Source organism: Sesamum indicum, linkage group LG9 (assembly GCF_026168435.1).
Source record: "Sesamum indicum cultivar Baizhima isolate 11 linkage group LG9, ASM2616843v1, whole genome shotgun sequence".
NCBI classification, from domain to species: Eukaryota; Viridiplantae; Streptophyta; class Magnoliopsida; order Lamiales; family Pedaliaceae; genus Sesamum; species Sesamum indicum.
The window spans coordinates 19,459,196-19,486,998 of NC_142665.1; the positions used below are offsets into that span (position 1 = coordinate 19,459,196).

Consider the following 27,803-nt stretch of genomic DNA (forward strand, 5'->3'; position numbering starts at 1 on the left):
CTCTATATGGCTGCTTCAATTTGGATTTAAAAAAAAAAAACATGCTTATTCATCCTTTTAAATTATTCTAGGCTACTTCATAATTAAATTACTTGTAATTTTTTGATTTTTTAGATTGGAATCCAAATATAATAAAATAATTATAATTTTAAAATGGAATTTGACATAGATAAAAAATGGGGTTCATGACCAAGCCTAATTAATCTTCATATTTTCATTAATGTTGGTTTTATATTCTATTTTTATATTAAGCACTAGATAGAGTGGCACGCAATACCTAAGTTCATAATTTTAGTAAAATTTGTCATTGTCTTACAACATTATATATAAAAATTATCTGGTAACCTTTATTAATGCAGTAATTACCAATACATATTTTACTGAAATTAATTAAAGAATTGACACTACGCAAAATATACGTTATACTAATAGTGATGATTATATATACATGCAAAATAAATAGTAATATGTCATTTCAATTTCAATTAACAATAAACTTAAATAAAATGAGAGTACATTTATTTTTTTAGTACATTTAATTGCATGGAATTATTTTTTTAAAGAAACTTGATTGAATAGTTAATTTAACATGAGTTGAGTGTTAAAGGGCATTTTTGGTATTATACTAGTTTGATGTAATAGTGTAAAACGGCCCTTTAAATCTATAAACTCACTTCTCTTTATAATAGTATAGATAGATAAATTATTAGTTTCGGATAGAGATCTCTTTTTTATATTTTTTGTATACTTTTATTTAAAGATAAATTATGTTTACATCCTTTAATATTATATTTAATTACATAAAGACTTTATATTTATACCCTAAAGGGGAGTCGATATGATTTGCCTTATGGAGTGTTATTTGTAAAAATTTGTCTGCGCGTATTTGTAATTATAATTAGAGTCTCAAAAAATATAGAGAACTATTTTAATAAATAAAAAAGTATCAAACTTTAATTTTATGTCTAAACTTTTGAAATAATACCTTATCCCTTAAGTATAAATATGCCATGTTAGAAAAACTAAATTTGTTTCACTTCAATAGGATATGAATGTGACACGACGGCTAATAATTAAATAATAATAAAATCAAACATAAATTACGTCTTATTTCATCAACACTCCCTCAAGAAATACATTGTAATTTTGTAAGAAAATATAGAGTGTTTGTATTATTAAACCTAAGATCAAAGATGTCGATATAATTTCATCCAAATTTAAAATAATTGATATTATAAATCCGTTTATGTTCTTTTTTATGTATTAATTTGCCGAATCAAACATAAATACAACTATGGAAGTAATTCAAGAACCCTAGCAAATTGTTGATCAATTATGTTTTCATAACATGGGCTCAAGTATCTTATACACATGTTTTAATTTTTAAGGTAAGTTACATCAACATTCGATTGAAATTTAATTTATTTACACAAGTATTCATTATTATTTAAAAGAATTATAAATATAATTTATGAGGTTGTAATAACAATTGCAAATATGCCTTAGGGGCAAAATTTTACAAGAACAACTCATGTAATAAATTACATCAACAACTCCTCATGATGTATTCTTATAATCTTACAAATGATAAAAAAATATTTATTTAACTAGATATAATTTCAAAAAAAATGTAACATATTTACCATAATTCTCAAAACATCGTCACAATTTAATATTTATAAAAAACGAAAATACTAAACACTTGCTAATTTGTTAAAGTATCTCAACAAATACTAAACAAAACGTAAATTAACTTATTCTAAATCTTGCAAGCTATACAACACTTGCAATAAAAGTGAATATCTACATAGTCCAAAATCAAAAGAATTAAATCATTTGAGAAAGAAAAGAGCGTTGAGTGTGAACTTTGAGAGTCAAGCTCCAAGAAACAAAAACTAAATAAATGCATGTGGAATGTGAATGATAATCCCATCATCATCAATTATCTATTGTTAAACAAAGAGGTTCAATTATCAATTATTAAACAAAGAGGTGGGGAAATGGAGGAGAAGAAGTGCACGCATTTATAATTTTATAGTACAGCTGAATCTTAGAAAAAGGAAACTTTGACACAAAGTGGAGCATGTGGTGATGTGCATCAGCAGCCTATACCAGACTAGAAAATTGTCAGCCACTGTCTTTTCTTGATCTTTGACATTTGTTACCCTTTTTACACACCATCTTATGAGTTATGACACAAGAAAAAGGAAATAGAGCCTAAAAAGACTACTCCAGCTTTTGGTTTTAACTTTCAACCAGCACGCCATACCCCATATGTTCCCATTTGCCATACCTAACTAGCAGAAGGTAAGGTTGCTTCTCTCTCTCTCTGTGTGCTGATTCTGGTATGTTTTGCCTGCATATGTTGATGTATTTGTTTGTATCAATTGTAATTGTTTGAATTTTGAAGGGATTTAGGAGTTCTGAATTTGCAGTTTTGTATGTTGGCATTGTTTTTCTTGTTGACTTAGTTTTCTGGTGATGGATATGGATTCTTGGATAAGGCCCGGGATTGTTATTGAATTGGGCCCAGAATTAACTGATCATTTGTGGCAAGTGTTTGTAGAAAATGGAAGGGGTTTTTGGATTCTCTTTTAGTTTTGTGGCCAAAAGAGTGAGTTTCTTCTCTGTTTAGCTAATTGGAGAAAGGAATTTATGGGGTATATGAAGCAAATTGAATTTAAGTTATTGTCTGTCCCTGTGCTTCGTAGCCAGTCATGATTGCGTAATTCCTTGATCTACAGAGTTATGTTGTTTGGTTGAAGTAAAATGAGATCAGATTGGATATGTATCTTTAGTTTGCTTCCAAAACATATAATTTAAATAAGAAATTACCATCTTTTTAACATTGTCGACCGGCATAGAAGCCGCAGAATGGATTACTATGATTCTTAGATGCGGACCGCGATTCGGTGTGCCTTAGAAATGAAGAAATTGATGGGAAAGTGGAGACATATCATTAGAACGCACTATCGAATGCGGTCCTTGTTGTTGATGTGTGTTACACTTCTTAATGTAGAATGGTCGTTTTCTGTTGCGGCTATTCAAACTCCCCAAAATGCAACAATGCAGTTTACTGTCTGTCATAGATGTTCTCAAGAATCTTACCTCTGGCCAATAATGTGTTCTTCGTCCTTTCTGTTTAAGACAATACTATCTTCACGGACATGCATTTGGGGCCAGGCTGCATTAATGTTGTTATATTGAGTTGATACTTTCGGCTTTCAAGAGTATACTTAGCTAATTCTGCTGCTTGATATTGTTTACACAGAGCTTTTTGTCATTGAAGTCAACATAATACCTCCCACATTATGGGAAATAGTGAATCATCACATGATGAAGACTACGAAAATTTTTCACACCAACCAGCTCCATATGCGGGATACTCTGTCGATACCAGCTATCGACCTCAATCTCCAGAGCATGCTAGAAGTTCGACACACACAAATTATCAGCATCACCCCCCAGCACGAGAGCATCATCACACAGCACGAGAGCATCACCACCCAGCACGAGGAGGAACTTCAGTAAACATTAACCATAGCAAGAAACAGCATTCCAGATACATAGCTGATAACTTCAACTCTTTGGATGAGGTATCCCTTTCCATTCACAGTTTTATTGGCATTTATATGTCGGAGATGTAACTGAGATATGGATGTAATGAACTCCAGCAACAAGATGCAATTTCTCTCTCTTGGAAACACATATTACCATTGGAACCATGAATGGTCATCTATAAGCAAAATGGCATCCATGTCTAACGATTTAGTCTGGAAAGATGCCCAAACTAAATTCTGAGATATCTGTTTTATGGTCTATTTGAAGTTTGCAACAGATTAATACTATCATGATTGTTTTTGCAACAAATCAATATTGTCATGAGTGTTTTCTACTTTTTGCTGGTTAAAGAAGCATGATGAATTTCGAGTTTGTTTCAAAGACTATAACAAGATGTAATTATGTTTTCAGGTTATCGATGCACTAAGAGAAGCTGGCTTGGAATCATCAAATTTGATCCTTGGAATTGATTTTACCAAGAGTAATGAGTGGACAGGTGCATTCATTTAGATTAAACTCATTGCTTATACTTCGCGTGTTTGATCAATGGAGAAGGATATGTGACTTAATTATGGTTATAGGAAGGTATTCTTTCAACAGGAGAAGTCTTCATGCAATTGGTAACTCACCTAACCCATATGAGCAAGCCATTTCTATAATTGGACGAACTCTATCACCCTTCGACGAGGACAATTTGATACCTTGTTTTGGATTTGGGGATGGTCAGTTTTCGTTGATCCTTTTTCCTTTTCCTTTATAATTGTTTGTGTGTTTCAATTATCTAGATATGAATCAGATGATGTTGTATTCTCTTTCCAGCAACAACACATGATCAGTATGTATTCAGCTTTTACCCCGATCATCGACCTTGTAATGGATTTGAGGAAGCTCTATCACGATACAAGGAAATTCTTACACATTTGAACTTATCGGGTAATCATTCATTCTAGCCTAAGGTGGTTTTGTGCATTATCTTTGAACCAGTTATGTTATTATGAGAACTCGATGCAATGTTAATACTATTTATTACTTCTCCAAAAGATCTAAATTTCTTAAAACATGCAGAGAGTTTTTCATTCCTATACACAGCTTCAGAGTTAGAGTCATGGCATTTACAATGCCAAAAAAGTTTGTTGCATGTAGTAATGACATAGTTTAATCCACTTCAATATAACTGTACACGATGCAAGACTAGTTATGTGTTTGAGATTGATGGTTGGTAACTTCTGAGTTCTCAAACCAAATGTGTATATTGTTTTATTCAACATTTCTGGGTCAGAATAACCAACCATATAATCATTTTCTTTCTCTGCAGAGAGTTTCTCCCTTTGTAATATTGTTTCCACATGCATTAGCAGCCACGACCAAAAAACTTCTATCAAGAGCGACATACAAAGCTTTGGTTGCTGAAGATTGAAGTATTATTCTACGTTAAAATTCTTTTCCCGACTGTCAATAATAAGCAAGAAAATATAGAACCAAGCTATTTAAATGAAGAACTAAACCAAAATCGTTCTACATTATTTGCTGAAATTTAGAAAGTTTAAGTTGCGGTTTGTCATGCTAATCTAACATGCAAATAATCAAGATCAGTATGTAGGTGTTAAGGACTGAAACTCCAATGGAAGACGAGAAGAGAATTGTTTTTACCCGGTCATAGGAAAGTGGGTTTTCTTACATTCTTTTTAGAAAAAAAAATGAGAAAGAGGGTTGTCGTACTTTGTTACTAACCACTGACAAGAAGCATATCTCTATCAGTTAAAATCAAAATATTGATTTCTGCAGACTTAATGTCCATGGTGAAAGATTATCATTTACCATTCTTCACTGACTTGTGGTGGAACTGAATTTCATTGTGTTCAGATTGTATACAAAATGTTAACTTGTAATCCAAGATTGAAGTTTATCAATATGTAATTGAAATGTACGTCTTGGTAAGACGGAAAGTTTAGATTGATTATAATATCTTTTATTTGTTGTCTTTCTTGGCTCCTTGACATATAGGCCCAACCTCATTTGCACCTGTAATTGATGCGGCTGTTGATATAGTGGAAAAGAGCAATTTTCAGTATCATGTCCTTGTTATCATCGCAGATGGACAGGTCATATTTCATTTTTCATCAGCAGTTATGCACTTGGCTTCTCACCCTAAACCAATAAAGTAAAGCTGTATAATTTGATCATCTAATGTGGAAATTAGGTCACTAGAAGTCCCGACACGTTACCAGGAAGGTTAAGTCCTCAAGAACAAGCAACTATCAATTCTATAGTTGCCGCGAGGTAAACAGGTTTATTTTTCGGATTTTGGTAATTAGCTGATCACGGCTTGCTATTCACACATGTAACCTGTTGCACATAAATATACAGTGAATATCCTCTCTCGATCATTCTAGTTGGTGTGGGCGATGGACCATGGGATGCGATGAAAGAATTTGATGATAACATTCCTCAGCGAGCATTTGACAACTTCCAGGTACAATGTAATTACTGGAAATTATGTGGAGGTTTGTCTTTTGATAAGAAGTGCGAGTTTGAAATAGATGTTTCTTCTACCATCTAATTTTCCGGGATGGTTTCCACAGTTTGTCAACTTCACAAAAATTATGTCCGAGCACACGGATACGGCTAAAAAAGAATCAGCATTTGCCCTAGCTGCTCTTATGGAAATTCCACTTCAGTACAGAGCAACATTGACCCTGCAATATAAAGAGTAAGTCCACAAACTTAATAGTTCTATATTTTCATAAAAGCTTGCACTAAAATAAGGTGTCATGGCTCCCTGAAAAGTCAGTCTCTTTCTAACCCCATAACTGCATCTTAAAGAAAGTTGGCACCGAATGCACATTCAGAGTCGAGTATAATGAGATAGCTTCTCTTCTCCAAAGCTTGGCACTTTCAAAGGTGTGCCTTCAAATTTATCTCTGGTGCTTTTGGGGCCAGAGTCATGCTTAATTTTGTGAAAAATTCTTATTCAAACCAGGTTGTCACATCCGACTAATCAAATGACAAGTGTTACCGCTTTGCCACGACCACTCTTAATTTACTACATGTAATCACATGTCAAGTATAGTTCGCTTGCGATGTTACCGGTTTTGGATTCAAGTGAATCTTGTCCAAGCTAGAATTCTCCTGATTCAGTCCCTCGGCCCCTCTGCACTCTGTATCTCCTCTCATAATGAATCAAACAAGGTTGAGACTTACTTGTGTTTTCCTTTTGCGTAGAAAATATAATTCAGGTTGTAGGAGACAACCTCTTCCACCTCCTCGTGAAGTAATTGAGCATGATAATGCTAAGAAGTCAGTCGCACATTTAGCAAACTTGGAACCAGCTGAATCAGGACCATCAGCTGAGCAAGTAAGCGACCCCCCCTGTCCCCCTATTGTTGCTAAGTGTTTCTAATTTTGCGCTGAACTTTTCTGTTCCTTTATCAAGGCATGCCCGATCTGCTTGACAAATCCGAAGGACATGGCTTTTGGGTGCGGTCATCTGGTAAGCATCTATTACCTAGTCATACTAGTTTTCGAAATATAAGCTGAGGAATGACAGCAAATTGATACTTGAGAAATGAGTTTACATTTATTATATAAGCTGCCTGGTTGTCCAAAGAGGTTATGGACTGATGTTTAGGGAATACGAAATAAGGCATCCAGATATTATTGACATCTTTTTCATCCTATGAAGTAATAGCAATTAACTGGTTGGAAGCTCCTAAACTGGATTTCAATTCAACACCACTTTGAGACTTTTGTGTAGAATTTAAATTACGCGTAACTGGAATGACACTGGGATCTTATTCTCATTTTACCCTGATGTTTTTGGGATTTCAGACATGCAAGGATTGTGGTGTGTCCATATCTTCATGCCCCTTGTGCCGGCAGCCCATTACCACCAGACTAAGACTTTATGGTTGAAATAGAAACTCATCGACGCTGCAGTTTGAAGATATGATCCAACTTGTAATTAGACGTGTTGAGAAATTTCATCTGTTATCGCCTTCTTTAGCTTACGATACATTACTGCATAATATTCCTTGATGTTCTATACCAAAATATTCATAGTTGAGTAATTCAAGTACTCCCTAAAATGTACACAACCAGAAAGGGAGAACATAGTGGGATATATTATGATGAGTTAGTAAATTTCATTTCAATACAAAGAAAAGACATTTTTGGGGATGTTTTGTTGTTCATAGAATGCACCTGAAAACATCATCCATTCTTGGATAAATGTTTACAAGTACAATGTTAATACATGTTACCGTACCATTGACGTTCATCCTTCTTAATTCAGTCCGATTAGCCGATTACTTGGTTTTTGGGCGATCCAATAATCAAAAAACAAGACCCGAACTTTGGTGACATGATATTGTAATCACGCCGAAGGAGGTGGAGTTATAATCCCACTTCAGTCCATCGGCTATGATGTCCTAAAAAATGACTGGATATGATCCAAATTTTCCTTGCGAAAAAGATTAATTTCTAATAAAACATAAAACATAATTAACATATTCTGATACTTTAATGACTATTTTTATGTGAAATTTCCTTCTCTTCACTAATACATCATTAATCCTTCCAAATAAACAAAAAATATGAAACATTATGATCACCATTCCACGATCCTATCATTCATTAATTCCATCCTAAAAAGTGAACTAGGCCTAAATATTTTTGTTTCATGATCACTGGAACTTGCTGCTTTTCTTGCCATGCACCGTTCCAACATTTACCACCATCTCAAGCATCCTTGCCTGGATATCCCTGAGATATTGCCATACTGAAGGATTATGCTAACACCGAAAACAAGATATACCTACAAGATACAATAGATTAAAGGAAAAAAATTTATCTACAAATGGACAACCAGAAAAAGAAAAAGGAATACAATGAGGCAACTAGAACTGACTTAACAGCTTCTATGCTTTTCTAAATTGTAGTACAACACATGGCAAATCCTCCATTAGAAGTCGTTTACAAACGAGACATGTGCAAACTTGATGCTAAGCATCTTTTGTCAAGATCTATTTGCCAACTGAAAGCCTTGAAACTCAGTAAAATATTTGGCCGTCACTCTCACCTATAAGCATCTCAAAGTCTTGCTATTGCTTGCTAATTGCACAGCTTTCCATTGCATCCTACTCCACTTTGACCTTGCTTTGCCTTTTCTAGTCAGCAAAATATAGTTGCACTTTGCTAGGATGCCAGCATGCGACCACCAAGTACACAGATGAAATATCATCCAACCAGGATTACAGGCTTGTTGCATTTTCGCATCAACAACAAGCTCTTCAAGGATCAGAAGTTCCATCGATCCAATTGTAGCTTGGCTTCTGCCATGTCTTTCTGTGCTTTTTTCCTCCGGTAAAATATTGGACAATCTCGGCTGAGCAAAATATGTACTTATTAGGACCAAATCTTAAGAATGCAACTGAAAACCTGGAACATAATCAGACTACATTTGCCCCACTCCCAGCAAAATAATTGTTATAAACAAATAAATAAATGGATAAATGAAAAGAATCAACCACGAGAGGAAGAGAAAGGAAAGAGAAAAAATGAAAAAAAGAGAAAACTCTGTTGCAAGAGGAAGAAACGGCACAGACATTCTGGATTTGTAGCTGAAATGATGAAATTATATCCAACATGATCTCCAGATATAATAAACCAACAAGCAGGTAGCAAAAACATGAGAGAGAGAGAGAGAGAGAGAGAGAGAGATCACGTATCTCACCTAGTGCACAGCACATCCTGATGAAGAGAGCCTTGGCACTCCTGGCATTGTGTCCATAGCCTACCAAACAGCTCCTCTAATTCAGAAACTGAAAAAAGAAGCATACTTCTGTCATGACCAGTTAGAAACTTCTGATGGCTATTTTACATCTATTGGAGATTAAGGCAGAACAGAGTTCCACATACCATTAGCTACAGACTTGCAATAAAGTTCAGCTTCTCTTCCTTTGCAATGCGAGCATAGAGTATGATCTGAATTACTGGACCAGGGACTAGACATTGTTAATAGCAATTTTATGACATGATACAATAGGTAGCATTGCAATATTTCCAGTCACATTTTTCATTTTTCTTTTTTGGTTCATTTTTGTTCTTGTTTATATATTTGTTTTGATTTTCACTTTTTCAGGCAGAAATTAACACAAAAAGTTTGGAATGAGTTGACTTAGTTGTAAATAGATCAAGGCTACACATAAAAAAGAGCACATATTAGACCATCATCCTTCCTAATAACAGAGATTTAATATCCACCTTCTTGGTGCATGGGCCTCCCAGAAGCACTATTTTTCAGCACCTTAGGTTACATTGTTACAAATGAAGAATTGTATATGGGGAGAAATAAAGATATTGAAATATCAGAGAATTGGTCAAAGGTGGGAAGACAAGAAAATAACAAGCAGGAAAGATTGTGCAGACAATAGTATATATGAGTTCAGCACTAACAACAGAGACTAGTGGCATAACTCCATCTCATCTAGTTTTTACAATGACTATCTTGCTATTTCTATAAATTTCCTCCAACAGACAATTATTTTAGTTAATTCTGCTGGAGAAAATAAAATATTTAATTTCATCCAGAAATTTTGCTAAGTGGTAAAAGGTTCATCATAGATTTCTAATTCAAGTGAGATGTGATCAGAGGCCTGCAAAGAACTGAATCTGTAAGAAACCATACATCAACATTCTCTTCTGAATCTCCTGTCTTAAAATGAATTTAAGTAAAGAAAGTTAATTTTTGTGAATCCATCATTTTATGATGTGCAGCTGCACACAACAACATTGCATAGTCCCACTGTTTCAGATATATCATTTCCTGCTGAAAAAATTGAAAACTGATGCATTATTGTCCAAGGCATCCTGTACTCGTCCATAACACCCAAAATCATCCTTCAGACAAAATCTCACCAAGTGTAGAACCTAGCTCATTCACTCGTCTACAGGATTTCTCGTGTTTGATTAGTCATTGCCAAAGCCATCAATGGAAATTTAACCTCGAAGACTTGTGAGAAGAAAAACAAATAATGAAGAAAAAAACGCTATTTTTTTTCTTTTACAGTCTTCATGAAGGAAACAGGAAGAAGCTAACATCTGAGCTTTACCTAATCAAAGCCTTGCATCCAATGCAAGTAAGTTGCTTTTTGGCGAACTTCATGATGCCACTGTTTGAAGGGGTAGAAATTGAAATAGATCTCGTATGACTTCCTTGAAGAAGCTCTTTACTAGCATTCTTCAAGATTGGTTCAAAGATCCTAAGCAATGGCTGCATAAAATATTTTTTATTAACAGCTCACAGGAATCAGTTAAGTTGTAAACCATATCAATTGCCTTGTGTACCTTGCTAATTTGATTTTCGAGGTAGTAATGAGGGTCTATAGGAATGTTGTTCTCTAACACGTAGATGGGGTCCTCTGATCTTTCGTAAGCCTGTTTATCATCAGTATATCAGACTTTCTGCATCATGTTCTAGTAAGGTAATATGGATACAAAGGCAACAGGCTTACCTTGGCACCTTTTGCTGCTTTAATAATGACGTAAGGGACTCGATCCCCAACATTTGGAGCAGTAGCCGCATCCCGCTATTTGTCACAAAGTAAATACAACAGCCACCAATTGTGAAAATGCTTGTGGAAATAAGACATAGTTTTACTATTAAGTATTAAAGGTTAGATCGAAATCACAAGAATGGACAGCATGCATTTTAGTGGACATTAATCAGATCCAGAGAATTTAACTTTTCTAATGACTACAATTCACTCAATATTCTAGATTACTTGAGATGGCGCAATGACACTAAGAAGAAATAAAGTTGCAAAATGATACTAACAAAGATACTGTTTAGGCAGAAAATTTCATCCAATGTAGATTCCTCTTGCTAGCGAAAAATAGACACATGCCATCATCAATCTCACAATGCCACAGCAATGCATCAGAAAACAGGAGAAGAGTCCGTGAATAGCACAATGTCTTTTATGGGTGGTCAATAGTCATTGAAAAGGGCGTCGAGTAACATAACACATCCACAGATATCTACAGGAAATTTGATTTTGAGCATTGAGCCCTAAATTGTGATCAAGATTGTACCCAAGTAACGGCTATCAGATTCAGAGTTGAACCCAAAATCTTGCTCTTTATGTCAAACTCCATATTTCTGAATTTTCTCATCATTAACTTCTAGCTCCTTGTGGTGGAAAGGCAGCTCTAATGTGTCAAGACAATATAGAATGCAGAACGTAAATGGCATTATAAGTACCATTTTCTCCAGAATTGCTGTAACTGACAGAATGCAGTGTCAAATCAAACCACAAGAAACTATTTTATCACATTTAAAGATGAAAAGAGATGGTTTATCATTAAAAGCCAAATAAATTATCATCTAAGTTTGTATTTGCAGCCTAAAGTTCCAGCTAATATAAATAGCTTGGTAAAGCTTCAAAACAAAATGCACATGAAATGTCAGAAACTGATTCATCATAGCACAAACTTTCTTCCTTTGGCAACTTATTACGAAAAATACTGATCAAGTAATGAAACATTTCTAACCTTGCGCATCCGTTCCGCAAGCTCAACATGTGCTGCTTTAACTTCATAGTCATCTCCTGTCTTTGTCAGACCCTATTTAGCAATTAAACAGGTAGATTAAGAGCTGAACAAGCAGAGAAAAATGTCGAGTAAATTTCTGGGCCTAGTTAGTTACCTTGGTGATAACTAAAAGGGATAAGTCCATGCGATTCATAAGAAGATCTGAGATTGTGTTCTTGACATACTGAACAGCACCAGGGATATCTCTTTCTATCAGTATTTTATTAAGGCATTCAGTCACCAAGTTTTTGACCAGCAAACAATTATCCCTTCGAACGGTTTCAATCCCTGAGAAAGAGACAAGAAAAAAGATTGTATAGGAAAACCTACTAGAAGCTAATCCTAAAAGTTTAGTATTGTGAGGATACAATCAGATTATGATGGCAATGGCAAAGAACAACTAAGAGAAACAAAATTTTAGAGGGTAGAAGAATGAGCAGCCTTGCTCACCTTTGGTGTCCATCTTGTCAAATTTCTTTGGGTTTGTCCAGTAAAGACCAGCATACCTCTTCTTACTAATTAGAAGATATGGATAGTAAACCTTCTCAAACTCTAGCTTTATGGGCTGTCAACCAAAAGACGATAATAATATGAACAAAGAAAGAATGGAAGAAGGGAAAGAAGGGGTGAGAGGAAGCAGGTGCAGAGAGGCTCATGGGTTTGAGGGGGGGAACCACAAACATGACCATAAGGTAACAAATGTAGAACCTGATAAATGAAGATAAGAACTATTCCACAGTGTAATAATAAAAAAAAAAACGATTGATAAGCTGAAAAACAATCTAAAGTTACAGAGATCTTGACCAGACAAAAGAAATCAGCAAGCTTGATACAATTTAAGATCCACTAAACAATGCAAAGAAGCAAGGCAAAACGAATAGAGCACAATTAAACAGAAAAGTTTAATCACAGAAATCATTTATTCAGAGAGCTACTTGATGCATAAGCACCATGGTCTAGAGTCTAGACCACTCATATATCAATTCAAAATCAGTGGGATCTTGTAGAGGCCCACAAGCTGGAGATTTATAAATATGGAAAAGATTTAAAATCCAAAATTATGCAGTTCAAGAAACCGATTTCAAAAATGGAAAACACGTTTTATTAATTTGTTTGGTCATATTGAGAACAAGCACAAGGTATTAAAACAAAAATCAACGAGCATTACAAAATTCACAGAAGTTTGACTGAAGTACCTAAAGCACACTACTCCTATCACCCATCTTAGATTCTTAAATTCTGATGTGCTAAATGGGATAAATGATAAATGAAAGTTGAAAAAGGATGAAGTCTATAAGCTAACTTACCTTGATGAAAGTGCCGCTGATGTAGTCAGCAGCTTCCCTACCCAAGTTCATGGCTTCTTCCACTGAGGACACACCAAACTGCACCATAACTGAATCTGTATCTCCATATATGACCTAACATAAAAATATTGTTATTACTCAAATCTGATTGTACCATGATCTGTAATGGAAATACTGCAAGCAAGCGCTACAGGTACAGGAAGGATATAATCAGAAAAGAAACAAGCATAAACTAGAAAGTCCTGTCCAATACCTACTTCAAACAACAAACAAATATACCAAGAAGGATTACGCAACTGTTTGCAACACTAGAGAGAAAGAAAAACGAGAGAAAATGGCTTATTCCAAATTTGGATATGAGTATCACAATCGAGAAGAGAAGGTGTTACCCCCACCCTTTGCACCTCAACATTGAGGTCATGTTTCTGTCATTTCTTATTCTTAATACCAACTTTCTACTCCAGTTGCCATTGTGTTTTCTAACATGAGATGCTTAGATTTTGCTATCAACATAACTAGGTAAGAGAAGAAAAGCAATCAATATTCCAGCTGCCTAGTTCCCGAACTAAGTCTATTCTACCACCCTATGTAATAAGATTTCTGGAATCAAGAGAAAATTTATACATACCGTGTTTAGTACAAACACGGCAACTAATACCAATATGTGGAAGTACAAAACACATCTTGTAGAACCAAGCATCTGGCAGTTATGCTAAAAGCTATAGATAATAGCACCAACTCAAATCTTTAAACCTTACAACAACTCAAGCGCCACTTTCTACTGGTGTCCCCGCCACGAGCAATTATCACAACAAAGGCCAACAATCCCCACCCACCAAGCAACTGCAGTGAAGCAGTGAGCGTCTGCCATTTGTACTAAAACCAATAATTGATAGCAAATTGCAATTTAGGTCTTTAAAGTGACAGAAAACCCAAGCACAATATCTCAATTGTGGCCCTAGAGAGGAAGCAATTCACACAAGCAACATCCTCTTTCCGGTACTCATCATGAGGATCATTGCTGACACACAAGCCACGGATCATCATAAATTATTATGGTTGTCTGTTTTATGTCTCAGTTTTTTACATTTGTAATTAACTGTAGAGAGAAATAAAGAAGGTCCACTGCTTTAACTAATTATCTACTAATCAAAGCTCAGCATACGCATTCAATGTTACTTGTAATTTCCATTTACACTAGAAAGTTGAGCATTCAGGGATCTTGATTCATTCAATATGCCCGATGATTCATGGAAATAATAAAGGAACTTTTTCCATAATTCAGCAAATGTAATACAACTTTTACAAGGCATAAAACTAGTTTGCACTCGAAAGACCAAGCGTGTAGCATTTGTTATCCCAATTGAACAATGCATTCTGCTTAACTTGATACAACAAATTAATAGTTGCGGAGGAAACACAGGGCACCATCATTGGGAAAGCCATTGTTCCTTTACTTCTATACAAATGATTAATCTTTTAAATAAAGCCAACTCCGCCAGACTAGTCACAATTTCAAATAAAGCCAACCCTGCAGTACTTATATAATTACTGAGTTTGGTATGGTGTTTTTTGTTAAGCAAAATAGAGTTAGGACAAAGATCCTTGCCTCAAGTATCAATTTCCCACTTTTTTTTGTAAAGAATATAAGAGAAGAATATTGACGATCATTTGATGAGCATCATAGAACAGCAAAGCAAGTCTGGGCAGCGATAAAGATGTTTTGACTGAAAGTATAAGTCTCATCAAGGAATCATTCATATACCTCAGCATTGTGCTCATAACCCCCAAGCACGGTGAATTTATCTTCCACAAGTTTTTTGGTGTGTTCAATCATTTGTCGACCTTCAAAAAACGGATAAATCATTAGATCAAGTGGCATTCTACTGTATTAATTAGGAGAACAAAATTAGCAATTACCATAGCTGGTAACACTTGAAGATATCTCCAAACAAGGTAACTGACCAATTGTAGCTCCAGTGAACCCATAAACAGAATTTGCACTTATCTGGAAACACATGAGGAACGATCATGCCGACATTCCAGATTTCTTAAAATGAATCCAAAGACAATATTTGACATAGGATAAGATGTAAAATAAAACACTTAAAAAAGCTAAAAATGACAGCATACCTTCAAAGCCAGTTGCCGACCATCTAACACGGCTTTCTCAAGAGGATCCTTTGCTTCCTAAAAGTCAAATCACATATCTGGTTCATCTTGAGAAGGGTTTTTCTAATGACATAGCAGTACAATAACACTCTAAGTTCAGAATTTATGAACATATCCACTAGATATATCATAATAAACAAGCAGTTCCCATCTCCAGGAAGATCATTCAGATGACGAACGACCAGTCTGTTGATGATATCCAAGAGAGTGCCCCGGTATTTTCGGTCATATCCATGCAGTTCCATCAATTAATATTCAAAGATGATGAACAGGACCTTATATTTTGACAGCCACCAAATGGTAAAATGGATGTTCTTTATTCTGAAGAGAATTTATTTTAAGATATACTTTAATGCAGAATATATCTGTTTAGTGTCGGTACTTCATCAATTATCAAATGAAATAAAGATAGTGATCATGTCCTTGATTATTGTTAAATCCAGATGACAGAGAGAAGTTTAGCATAGCCCCAATTTCAAAGTCCATAAATAACCCAAGGAAATAAGATAAAATTGATACATCAACTGTCACCAAAATACTTTCGTTGTTTCCAAGATTGCCCAAGGTCAACTCTTAGTTGATCACAAGTCAATTAGTACTGCCCTATTTTTGCTTTATCCGTTACATCATATTAGCAATCAAATAAAAATTACTACAAAGCCAATTAGACATTTCTGTTGAAAAATTAAGAATCATAAACCCCAGAAGGTCTGTATCTTGATTATTTTTCTGACATGAAAATGAAGACCCTGTCTGGTTATTAGTCAGAGTTCTGAGAGAAGCCACATTTCAAAAGTGTATTATATCCATCATATAAATCTATGTCAAGCACCAAGAAGCGCTTTGAAACTTCCAAATGTTGGACTGATTTATACCAACAATTGGTAAGTTAGTTGTATAGCTAAACTGGGGTTTTTCCAAGCAAAATGCATCCTGATGAAACCAATTCAGGATCTTAAAAAAGCAATACAAAAAAAAAGAAAGAGAAAAAAAAAATAGAATAGAGGACTTCAGAACCTTCAAATCTGCTTTAGCCCTTTTACGAGCAGCCAAAAGTTCTTCAAGAATTTCTGGTAGTATTCCCTAAAGTAAAACTTAACCAGTAAGAAGAAGGGGAGAAACATTTGGAACTTATGAATTATCAAGGGTTTTGACTACATGAAGTGATAACAAATAACCAGAATTGTACAAATGCAAAAAGAAACCTTTTGTAAATTTGATTTGACAAATGTTTCCCCAGATGGAGTTTTGTTGACACATTCTGGAGGCAAATTAAGTTTCCGCGCATCTTCTGGAGTTACCTACGTAATAATCGAGATGATAATAGTAAATATACATCTCTGGTACCCAAACATACTTGAAGTAGATGATTATTTTGATTTTAGTAAATACAGTTACTCTCTAGATTCACCTTTAATTCATAAATGTCCCAACCAAAAAGAAATAGGAAAAGGAAAACACGACAAAGACGACAATATGTTACCAGTGTACAATAACACAAGTTGTATGCCATCATAATTGATGGATATAAAGATGCAAAATCCAGTGTCGCAATAGGCTTCTCATAGAATCCTGCTCTGGCTTCCAGAACCTGCACATAAAATCTCTTTCCCATAAGAAAAAACTTTATCCCTGTGCACCAAGGTGCTGTAACCCCTCTACAGAAAAATAAGCACCTCTATAAAGTCATATGCTCAGAAGAATGTGCACTGGCATATTAAGCTTTCAACCACGGGTCTTCTCTCTATTATTCAGTTGTATCTCCTATTTGTTTCTACCATAGCACTCATAATATGTGAAGGAAGTTGAATCCAATCCTCAAGAATTTTTTGAACTTTGAAGTTGAACTCCGAAAACAGAGGGAGAGAGAGAGAACAGAAGACCATCCAGACTGTGTACAGTTGGATACACCTAATAGGCTTAGCGCCATGATATTTAGAAATTCGTTCTACTTTATACAGATGGAACATTCTGGATCACACATAAAGAACTTGCTCTCGCAACGCCAAGCATATGATGAACAATAGTTCCTAAAACACCTCATAAATCAGCACAATATAGAAATTATCAGAAGATTTCCCTAAAGCCCAGGACGAACATGATAATGCCTCCAAAGTTAGCCGAAAACTTCACACAGTAAAAATTTGATCTATTTAAGCCACTCAGTGAAATGGTCGTACTTGCTGAGATTAATTAGCTTTCCATTTACAAATTAGCCCTGTATTAAAGTGAAAAAAAATTACATGTCAAATAGCTGCGAACATCCAAGCTCAAGCAATGAAAACCAGACAAGTTCTACTACTTGAACTCTCTCCCATCACAAGTTTGGGGATGAATGATTGAATGGTTATAGCGCCTTATAAAGGTATTATCAGAAATAGGAGTTAAGCATTTAAATGGGTAATTTGGCTAGCATAGCATTCACCTGGAGGTTACTTGTCTAAGCCGGCCCTTGCAACTACTTTTTGTATCAGGCCAAAATAATCACTATGAGTAGGAACATCAAAGCATCCTTGCATGACAAAGAGAAAATAATACTTCCATCGAGAATATGGAGCTGCTCTTGAAATACACTGTTGGATCATGCATCATTGATATTTAATTTGACTTACTTACTGTTCTATATGCAAACTGGCTACTGGAGCAACTGTCAATATGAACATATTTGTGAATTTATATAATTGCATGCCCAGTAAACAAAAAATGAACACTTACAGTTGCACCCTCATAGGTTCCCTGTTCAGATCCAGCCTGTTTCACATTTGGAATAACCAGATTCTTCTGTTTTGCTTTCCTCAGAAGCTGAGACAGCACCTGAAGATAAGTGTTAAAATTAGATCTAGGTACATTGCCGTCCAACCTGCTTAGTTTATTATTCTCCAACTCAGAAAGCTGTAGAGCTCTAAAGTGACCTTAATACTCTGCCCTCGGGAAAGTAGAAACGAGATGGGAACGCCAGTTACTCGAGCCATCTCCACATAGTTATAAACGAACATCAATTTGTCCAAAAGGCGTTGTGGAAGGTAAGCATCCTACAAATGGTTAAGTCTTTCAGCAATAGCACACGGAATGAAACTAAGTTTTCTCGTCTGCATAATGTTTCTATAGTTATATGTTGAGATCCAACTACTGCTGAAACATTAAAACACAGTTATTAATGACCAACAATTTTACAAAATAAGAAGGTTGATCCATAGATTTAAATCGTGTTATCTGGATCTCAAGCCGATTTCTCTCCTCATAGATGATTGATGTTGGACTTGCATAAAACTAAAGAATCTAGACATGATCAAAAGAAAACTATAAGGCTGCTAAATATGAAAAATGATTCTATTCACAAGGGATGCTTGCATGTAAACGTGCCAATACTGCGCCAACACGCAAGTGCTGGATGTTTGACAATGGGTGAATTCACACACATATTCCAGCAAGCTGCAGAGGTGATATTATCTTTTGACACAACAATATACATGATACTTTCTATAAAACATTTTTTCAACCACGAGAACTCGAGAAAATAAGAACTGGAAGCATGCCAAGGGCAGCCACCACATATGTTTAAAGATATTACTAGATCATGCTAATGCACAACTATACTCCATGTAAAAGGTCTATTTACTTTTTCATCTACTTGCTGGAGTCGTGAAGAGCGAATGTGGCGTGGTGATAAAAGTAGAACACCTTTCGTTATCACATCACATACCTCAATTGTAAAAATACACCTAAGCACATTAAAATTCACCGAAGATATCCAAAAAATGGATTAAAGTATAAATATAAATATATATATATTAAAACCACTGCATTTCTCACCTATGCAAATAAAAGATTTTCTAATCTTAAATCATGAAAATTATATCTCATTACCTTCAAATAAGGGTAATCACAATTGGTTATTCCAAACTGTCTTAGAAGACAAACAATAAATGCATAAAGATTAATAAGTGGATAAGTTTATACGTTATTTCTCAATGTAGTGACAAGCCTTGATGATGACAATTTGGAGACTCCTTTTGTTATAGACAACTCATGGACCCATCCTTCACATAACAAACAATAAATGGGGCCCAAATTGAGAAGATTAATTAAGAAAAATACTACCAGCTGCACATCAAGAAACCAAAAAAACTTCAATCTTGATAAGGGTTTGCCTATAATCGCCTAATATCACCTACTATATTACAATCTTAAGAAAAAGAAAATCAAGAAAAATTTACTCAAATTACCCAGAGAAACTACATTTGCATACAATTAATGACACAAATAAGACAATTACTAGTTGAGAGCTTATAAGCTCAAAATAAAGTTTTTGGCAATTTTTTTTAAAATAGCTTATAAGACCTCAAAATAAGATGTTTTAGATCAAATAAATTCTTTAAAAAAAGTTAACTTCTCTAACTTTTTTCAAAACATCTTATAAGCTTATAAGACTAATATATCATTAGACAAAAACATCATTATTCACACACACAAACTCTCTCCCTCCCTCCCTCTCTAGGATATTAAAGAATTCTCTCTCTATAGGATATTAAAGAATTTTATTGCTACTTTTTTTTGGCATTTGAAAAAGAGAAAATGCTTCATTATTAATAATAGATTATCATAGTTAACACAAAAAAATTGCTGATGAAATTATTTTTACAGAAAAAATATAAATTCAAGATATTATAAATTATACAACTAGAAAAAATCATTGATAAGGAAAGTATCAATTATATATCTATGTTAATATTCGACTAGCAAAAATTTAGGTAATAATTCATCATTTCTTTTTTATTTTTGTTAAAAAAAATATCTATTAAATTCTTATTTGGAATTAAACTAATGTGAGCTATTTATGAAAGTATTTTAAAAAAATATTTAAATCTAAAATATGTCAAGGAACAATAATTTATTTGATTCTAATGGTATCATGTCATTTTTGGTCATTTTACCAATAAAAGATCTTGTTATGCCAAACAACACAACATCTTAAATGATATTTTCACATCTTATTTTATCCAAACACTTTAGGAGCTTATTTTTAAACATCCAACATCTTATAAGTGGGAAAACATCTCATAAGATCTAGGAGCTTATAAGATGTTTTAAAAAAGCTTAGCCAAACACCCTCTTAGTCCCAAAAGGAGGGGGAGAAAAGTAAAGAAAAGGAAATGTGAATCCAAGACCAAAAGGAAAAGAGGAAGAAAAATGCTACAAGATGGAGTCCCAATAGTACTTGTTGTGTGCATGGCCTAATGAAACTTACTAGCAGAAACAATAAATTAACAAGGAGACATATGAGCAGCCTGTGATATGACGCAGCAAAAACAAATTACTAGTCGAAATACACTTGAATCCAGGAATATCATTCACCTTTAAACAATAGACAGCAAGACGCCTCCTCGTTTCTGAGTTCCCATTCTGAAGGTCAGATATAATTGAATGATGGACATCCTCTTTCTGCACAAGTATTGAAAAGTTATAGTAAAACTATTGACCCAATGAAATGAAAAAAAGGAATCAGGCAAAATTGAGAGGCAACATAGCCTGAGTCAAAGAGATCATTATTTCAAATGTGATGCTTAACATCATGTAACAGTTTTAAAGAGCAGAATTTTAGAATTCATCCCAAAGATTATCAATTTAGGTTGGAATTTGAAAGACTCATAAAACTTCCTGACACCTATCATTAACAAAGAGAGAGAACTGCAATTCTCGTGATATCATAGGGAAAAGCTTTTTTCACAGTACTAAGTACTTTTGTATGGTAGGTTTTTCTATCAGTTCTTTGTTACCTTTGCATGGCTGCAAGCTTATTAAGAAATGCCAAGAGATCCAGATTTTATGCTGCTATGGACTTCTATCAGTTTTAGTTCATTTTGAATCATCCATAATACTTCTTTGATCTTCCTAAGCTGTTCAGCATGATTGCCTTCAATTCAGCATAAGAATGTGGACAAGCAAAATCCTCAGTTAAACCAAGAAAACATACATTCTTCTCTAGAAGCAAATTATTCTTTCTTATATACTTCTCGTTTTCTTCTTCAGCCTAAGCCTCTCAATAAGAGTGCCTTGAAAGGTTTATAGTTAGCTGTGGAAGTTATTATCGACATGCTTCTAAAGAATCATGGACAGTGCTCCATCTTGTGGACAAAGGATAACACACAAATCAGTCCTGCTAGCAAGAAAAAACAGCCTCTAAGCAAATGTTATGTCAAAATCAGTAATTTAGCCTTTAATGTGTAGGCCATACTGAAAGCAAAGAAAACGAGATAATTCAGGCTTTGATGAATCTTTCCAAGCATGGAGTACTATAAAATTTGCACAATGCAGACTATCAGGGGCCAATTATAATTACAAGTACCATACTGGTTTAATCGAAGCCTCAAAGGGAGCATGATACTAGAAGCAAGGTAGAGTTTATGATATTCAACCAGAAAGCTAATAGATTAAGTCAAAGAAAACAAGCAGCCATGTCCATTCAAATAAAACCCAATCTTGTACAAATAAAAAATTATATTTCTGTGAAGTTGTTTAAATACCAAAATGTGAATCACAAAAAAGCACACAGCAACAATTTTCGAAATATTTCAAATTATAGAGAAGTGTAAAAACTAAGATGGGCATGGTGTGGGTAATCAAATATAGAAGTGAATTAGAAACAAATATAGCAATAGTTCTTGGAAAGAACTTAATACAACGAAAGCTCACCTGCTCGTTAAGAAAGTGTGCAGAAACAGAATTTAGCGAATACGAACTTAACTTGTGTTCCCTTTGCATAGCCTGCATAAACAAGAGCCAAAAGGTTATGACTTATACAAGAATATTCAGGATTTAATAGCAGGACTTCATATATATTTCTGCTTTCTCTAAAATTCAAATATCACACGACACAATTCCATGAGATGGGAAACAAAACCTGTAGCAGATCAAATTGAAGTCTCCCCTCAACTGTAACTTCCTTACTTTCCCTGGTCCCATATTGTCTGCAGCTCCAGAAGTTTAAGTCAGTTAGTTCCCTTAGCAACAAGTTATAAAGTATGGGTTGTAAAAGAACCCATTCCATGAAATTTACTGCATAAATAAACCAATAAGTTGCTATAATTGACATACATCTGACAAATATTTCTCAAACCAAAAAACTGGGTAAAACGAGAACCCATGCCAGACAAAAGTACAAGTTACTTAAATGCATCATCTAGCTAATATGGAATTGATTTATTGGTTGGGTGTAGCTTAGAAGCGTTCACTTTGTATAGGCATAACAAGCAAGAAAACCTTTATAGATGTGTTGCTCAATACAGGGTATGAGACATTGCTAATAGAAGGTCTGCTATAATAATTAGAACTATTTTTATCTTTCAGTACATTTTTTATTTCGAACTCCGATTCTATTTTGACCTTCAATCTTGCAAGCTGTAATAGTGCTTAGTGACATTCAAGTTGAAAATAGTCCAATACCAACCATATGATTGAACTTACTGGTCTAAGCAAACAAAATGACAAATAGAGACAGCCCCATGAGTTAAAAGAACAAATATAGATACTTTTGGTGACAATAAATCCCAGCATTCCTTAATTTGACTTTTTTAGGTGGCTTTAAGTATCAAGGGCAGAAAGGAGAAATTATTTCAGGACCTGGAAGAAAAAGTTGTATCTTTGACACGGACTCTGCTGTTCCGAATGCGTCCAAGTATTGGAAATTCAGCTATCCCCAATACCTCAGCTCTCTGTCCAGGGAAAGAAAACGGTATATAATCATTCACTTATTTGAACATAATGATATCCTTTTTTATCTTGGGGCAGGTCCAGCAGGTCAAAGTAAAGAGAAAATGTTTCCACCTGAATGAGATATGGCAAATCAAATTTGCAGATGTTATAACCAATTATAATGTCTGGGTCCACTTCACGAATAAAGTCCTGCAGTTAGAAGGTAAAAAATAAAGATGAAATATAGAACTTTTGAACACAAAGTAGAAAGATATGCTAGTGCCTCTCAATGAAAGAAAAGAATGACAGGTGATCCACAAAATAATATCACAAGACAAAAGAACAATTTCAGTTTACAGACATCATCTTCCATCTTGATAATAGTAAAAGCTAATGTGTATGATAAAGAAAAGAAAGCACTTCTAAAATTCCGATTCCCTACTATATCATACTGCGCGTCCACCAATCTTTATGCACAATGAGCATCTGCTCATCCTGAATAGATTCAAGTAGAGAGAGGCAATGGATTAGCTGCAAGGATATCTCTACAAGAAGCTAAAAATCTGGCAACCTAATTCCACGCCTTGTGGACCATAATCAGTGGTGTTTGCATGGACGTAAAGGGAATATTGGCATGCACTGTAAATAATTGCTTACAATTTATTCCAGGGGACTCAAACAGGAGCTGTGCTTGGTACTTGAAGGATAAGTAAATTTCACAGTAAAAGAGCCTAGTCAAAGTGCACAAAGAGTAGAAGCACAGCAGCAAAGTTGGAAATATAGAAAATCGTAGTATGAACTGACTCCTGTGCATCACATAGAAGAACTTGAAAGTAAAAATAAAAAGTTATTGGCTACAGTTCTATAATGATGTATCCAAGACATAAATGAGAATGTCTTCCAAGCAGCTCTACAAATGGAAGGCATAGGTAAACAACTTCGGTTGCCACTTTGACACTAGGACAAACAAATATTATTGTTGTCAGATTTATGCCAAGAACATTACCCTCCAAGCTAATAGAACTTCCTTCTCCGTGTCAAATGACATGACATCAACACCAACAATAGGTGCACATGACTTAAGAGTCATCACATTACGAACAAATGGCTGATCTTCTCCCTGCAAGGTCACTAGATTCGCCACCTAGTAAATAACCAAAACAAAGAAGATCAGAAACTGAACTTTGAGTGAAGCAGCATCCCTTCTTTTTGCTTGCATATGTAATTCTAGATTTACTATACACAAACCTGGATAACAGGATCATGAGTGGGTTCAGGGAAAAGGCCTTTCCTCCCAGCACACTCAATGTCAAAGCTTAATATGCGAAAAGGAGCCATCTTCGAGAATTCCCCTTCAGGAACATGACTGATCAAGTCCGAAAAACTAAGACCATATGTAAGGGGAAATTGTTTAAATAAGATTTAAGTGTGTGGAGAAAGCAAGTTTCTATGCTAAAGACACTACTAATTTCCCATGAGCATAAGGATACAGACAATCGAACTCTAACTGGCAATAGGAGAGATTTCTTGCTGTCTTCTTATATTTTCCATGAGGAACTTCAATCCAATTGCCCCCAACTATGTTGCAATCGATCATGAAACGGAGAGCAAAAAGAACATTACTCTCGTAGGTCATAAAACTCTTCATGCCAAGTCCATCAATTTGTATTCCTCTATCAAGGATACCTGCCAAATTTAAATTTTAAATTAATTGAAATCTTGAAAACTAAACAAATTGTTGCAGCATAAATCATCAGAAACATGCAATCAACAGTTTAAAATATCACCTACTTATTGAATACTTAGCGCAAGCAACAATCGCTATCAATTATGCATAAGCAACAAGTACAGGCCATTTGAGAATGCTTCACCACATAGTAGAAGGGAATGACAGGTTTATCAGTTTGAATCTGAAAGCAAGAAAAAGAAATCGTAATTCATACCACGACAGCTGGTAACCATTGTTGGCAGTGCCACTACAATTTTAAGAAAGGGCTGAGAACTCTGCTGTTGATAATACATTATGCTTCTTCTTTGAACCAGTTCAATGCGACGAACAAATTTGGGAACCTTACTATTCCGGTTTGCTTCCCTCATCCTACCCTGTAGTAACCGCCAAGATTGACAAGAAAATCCAAAGAATAAATTATGTCGATGAACACAATCATTGAACTGACATGAGCATAGATGAAATCATGAGATTTGAAGACAGATTCACACATTTAAACAACCTGTGAAAAACTACCTCAAGAATTTGATGGAAATGGGATATGTCGTCAGGACCCATTCCTGGAGGGCAGCTGATGTAAAAATATGGCTCAAATCCATGTACAAGAGAGCAAACACTATGTCCTGGACAAGAAAGACTTCAGAAATGAAAAATGATAGTGGTATTGTCTTCAACCTAATAAAGGATCTCTGTGACTCATTCAAGTCTCTAACAAAAGAAAATAAATAATTACTATACAAAGGCCATGTTCAGTGGCAAACACCATATATTGTAATACCTAAATAGTCTAAGACCCTTAAAAATAGCATTGCAATAAAAAAGTACACACGGTATAAATACACTTCTTTTGTTAAGCAGGCTCCATTGAGGAACTTAGAAATTTAATTCGACTTGGCATGACTAAATTACTAACCAACAACACTGCATCAAATGCAAGTGATAGTCACCCTAAAATTTGTGAAGCAGCAACCCTCGACAGCATATATTAACTTCAACATTTCAAGGACACAAACTATTTGACTTGAATATTTGGTATGATAAGGGCGATCTTTGCTCATTCCCAACAAATACTGGCTGAAAGAAGGTACAATCCACATCAGCTCCATATAACACATTCAACTGTTTTAGATGGTTGAAAGCTAGAAATTAATCAAAATCACAACTCAGTTCAATTCCATTGAGTTTTGTTAGGTTCATCAAGAAATATCAGTAAGAACTCTAGCATTCATGACATAGGACTTCTGTGAAGATGAGCAATTGGAGAGCAAGAGTTGAGGAGGAAAATTTATTCTCTTTCAAATGCTTTGCCAAATTATAAGTGAATAGAAAGCACCATCAAGAACAAGGGTCACAAGTTTTATTTAATGCTAGCTGTTCTCTCTTTTGCCTTCCATATTTGAAAAGAAAATGGCAAAGACAATCTCACATACGTAGAATAACATCGAGGGCACCTATAACTTAATGCTTCTGGCCCATTCGAGAATCCAAGTATAAAATATGCTTCTTGCACATTAAAATGTGATAGTTCCCAGACGAGCGAGAGAGAGAGAGAGAGAGAGAGAGATGACCTTCTCTGGTTACCCCAAAAATCCTAATAATTGCAGCCGGACCTGAAGAGCTTGGAAGAAATTCCTTGTGGCTATCTCCAATAACATAATCAATTTCCAACTGTTGAAATACTTCAGAGCAGAATTAAAAGACAAATTCCGTCAGCAGTTACATTAAAAGTTCCACAATTTTCTTCAAAAGACTCAAAAGTTATACATTCGCAGTTGTGAAGACTGACACAGAAAAAATTCTTACCTCGGTTAAGAATTACACATAAAATTTTAACTTTTAAGCCAAATATAAGAGGCAAATGGAGCCACTAAAAAGAAAATGAGGAAAAGATACAGCAATTGTGGGCACAGAGTACAAAAGCAGCAGAGAAGCAAAGCTTTGAGTTTGAATTTCAGCATATACCGATGTTCTGGGACTGGGACAAGAGGGAAGGGGAAAGCGCTGGACGCTTCCACTTGGCCAGACGGTCGGCGAGGGCACGGCGCTGCGAGTCTTCCTCCTCGTACTGGAGTAGGGTTTCCTCGAGGAATACGTCCTCGTCTAACTCCTCTTCCTCCATCGCTGCTTGATGCTTCAGTTGAGGAGATGGAGTTGCCGGCGTTGGCGGTTGCTGGCGTTTCCGTGGGTTACCGGTGGCGCTCATGGTGGCGGAGGGAGGGTTTAGAGAGGGAAATGTGTGTTAAATTCCCGCCAGTTTCACCACAGTTGGGAGTTTATATATATTGGGATATCACGCAAACGGCACGTGATGCAACCTCGGCTTTGAGTTCATTTTTGTGAAATATAAAATATGTTAGTTTTATTTATATATTCAGTCTCTATACAAAAATAAGTTTAATCAACAAGTTAGTAAGTTCATAGTAAATTTTATTTTATATTAATTATTAATTTTTTAAATTATCTAATAATTGAAGAAAATTAAGAATATATTTTTGTTAAAAATAATTTAAGCTTGTCAACATAACATAATAAATAAAAATTCTAAAATAATTTTTATTTTAATGATAAACTTAAAAAAGAAGCTCGAGTTCAAAATTATACGTTTGAGCTCGAGCTTCATAATTTTTTTATCAAACTCGACTCATTTACGCCCATAACGCCTACTATTTCTATAGAATAAACACAATATATATATATATATATATATTTAGGCAAAATTTCACTTTTGGTCCCACTAAATAGGGTCATTCTCA

The 27,803-nt window shown here is 34.9% G+C and overlaps 2 protein-coding genes across 4 annotated transcripts; one reads left to right on the plus strand and one right to left on the minus strand.

Moving 5' to 3' along the window:
* The first annotated feature begins 2,081 nt into the window (after positions 1–2,081).
* RGLG3 (Copine (Calcium-dependent phospholipid-binding protein) family) lies at positions 2,082–7,737 on the plus strand. 3 transcript variants are annotated; one of them, XM_011101404.3, is made up of 12 exons: positions 2,082–2,307; positions 3,272–3,596; positions 3,973–4,057; positions 4,143–4,283; positions 4,381–4,494; positions 5,566–5,663; positions 5,762–5,841; positions 5,929–6,034; positions 6,144–6,271; positions 6,784–6,916; positions 6,995–7,051; positions 7,390–7,737. In XM_011101404.3, exons 2-12 carry the CDS (start codon positions 3,312–3,314, stop codon positions 7,471–7,473), a joined length of 1,311 nt encoding a protein of 436 aa, XP_011099706.1. In that variant the 5' UTR covers positions 2,082–2,307; positions 3,272–3,311; the 3' UTR covers positions 7,474–7,737. The 3 variants fall into 3 exon arrangements, with proteins under 3 accessions (XP_011099706.1, XP_088741470.1, XP_088741469.1); XM_088885344.1 differs by lacking the exon at positions 2,082–2,307 and adding an exon at positions 2,327–2,345; XM_088885343.1 differs by lacking the exon at positions 2,082–2,307 and adding an exon at positions 2,414–2,614.
* Positions 7,738–8,371: 634 nt separating this feature from the next.
* On the minus strand, positions 8,372–27,295 carry LOC105178056 (DNA polymerase delta subunit 1). Its single transcript, XM_011101402.3, has 30 exons — positions 27,013–27,295; positions 26,619–26,729; positions 25,567–25,673; positions 25,265–25,424; positions 24,812–25,007; positions 24,570–24,705; positions 24,328–24,465; positions 23,454–23,531; positions 23,250–23,341; positions 22,531–22,597; positions 22,323–22,394; positions 20,985–21,071; positions 18,542–18,661; positions 18,345–18,443; positions 17,113–17,220; positions 16,835–16,930; positions 16,647–16,712; positions 15,591–15,647; positions 15,378–15,465; positions 15,223–15,302; positions 13,458–13,571; positions 12,601–12,715; positions 12,266–12,438; positions 12,112–12,183; positions 11,073–11,147; positions 10,906–10,995; positions 10,671–10,831; positions 9,478–9,551; positions 9,293–9,380; positions 8,372–8,944 (listed from the first exon to the last, which is right to left on the minus strand). Exons 1-30 carry the CDS (start codon positions 27,251–27,253, stop codon positions 8,857–8,859), a joined length of 3,249 nt encoding a protein of 1,082 aa, XP_011099704.1. The 5' UTR covers positions 27,254–27,295; the 3' UTR covers positions 8,372–8,856.
* Positions 27,296–27,803: the final 508 nt, after the last annotated feature.

Bases quoted from the DNA above. Each gene is read 5' to 3' on its own strand.
- RGLG3 (XM_011101404.3), top strand. From the start codon at position 3,312: ATGGGAAATAGTGAATCATCACATGATGAAGACTACGAAAATTTTTCA. The intron at 5,664-5,761 runs GTCATATTTCAT...TGTGGAAATTAG, and splicing joins TTATCATCGCAGATGGACAG to GTCACTAGAAGTCCCGACAC. The intron at 5,842-5,928 runs GTAAACAGGTTT...ATAAATATACAG, and splicing joins AATTCTATAGTTGCCGCGAG to TGAATATCCTCTCTCGATCA.
- LOC105178056 (XM_011101402.3), bottom strand. From the start codon at position 27,253: ATGAGCGCCACCGGTAACCCACGGAAACGCCAGCAACCGCCAACGCCG. The intron at 25,674-26,618 runs GTCATCTCTCTC...TTTCTTGTCCAG, and splicing joins TTTTGGGGTAACCAGAGAAG to GACATAGTGTTTGCTCTCTT. The intron at 23,342-23,453 runs GTGGAAACATTT...TTCCCTGGACAG, and splicing joins ATTTGCCATATCTCATTCAG to AGAGCTGAGGTATTGGGGAT.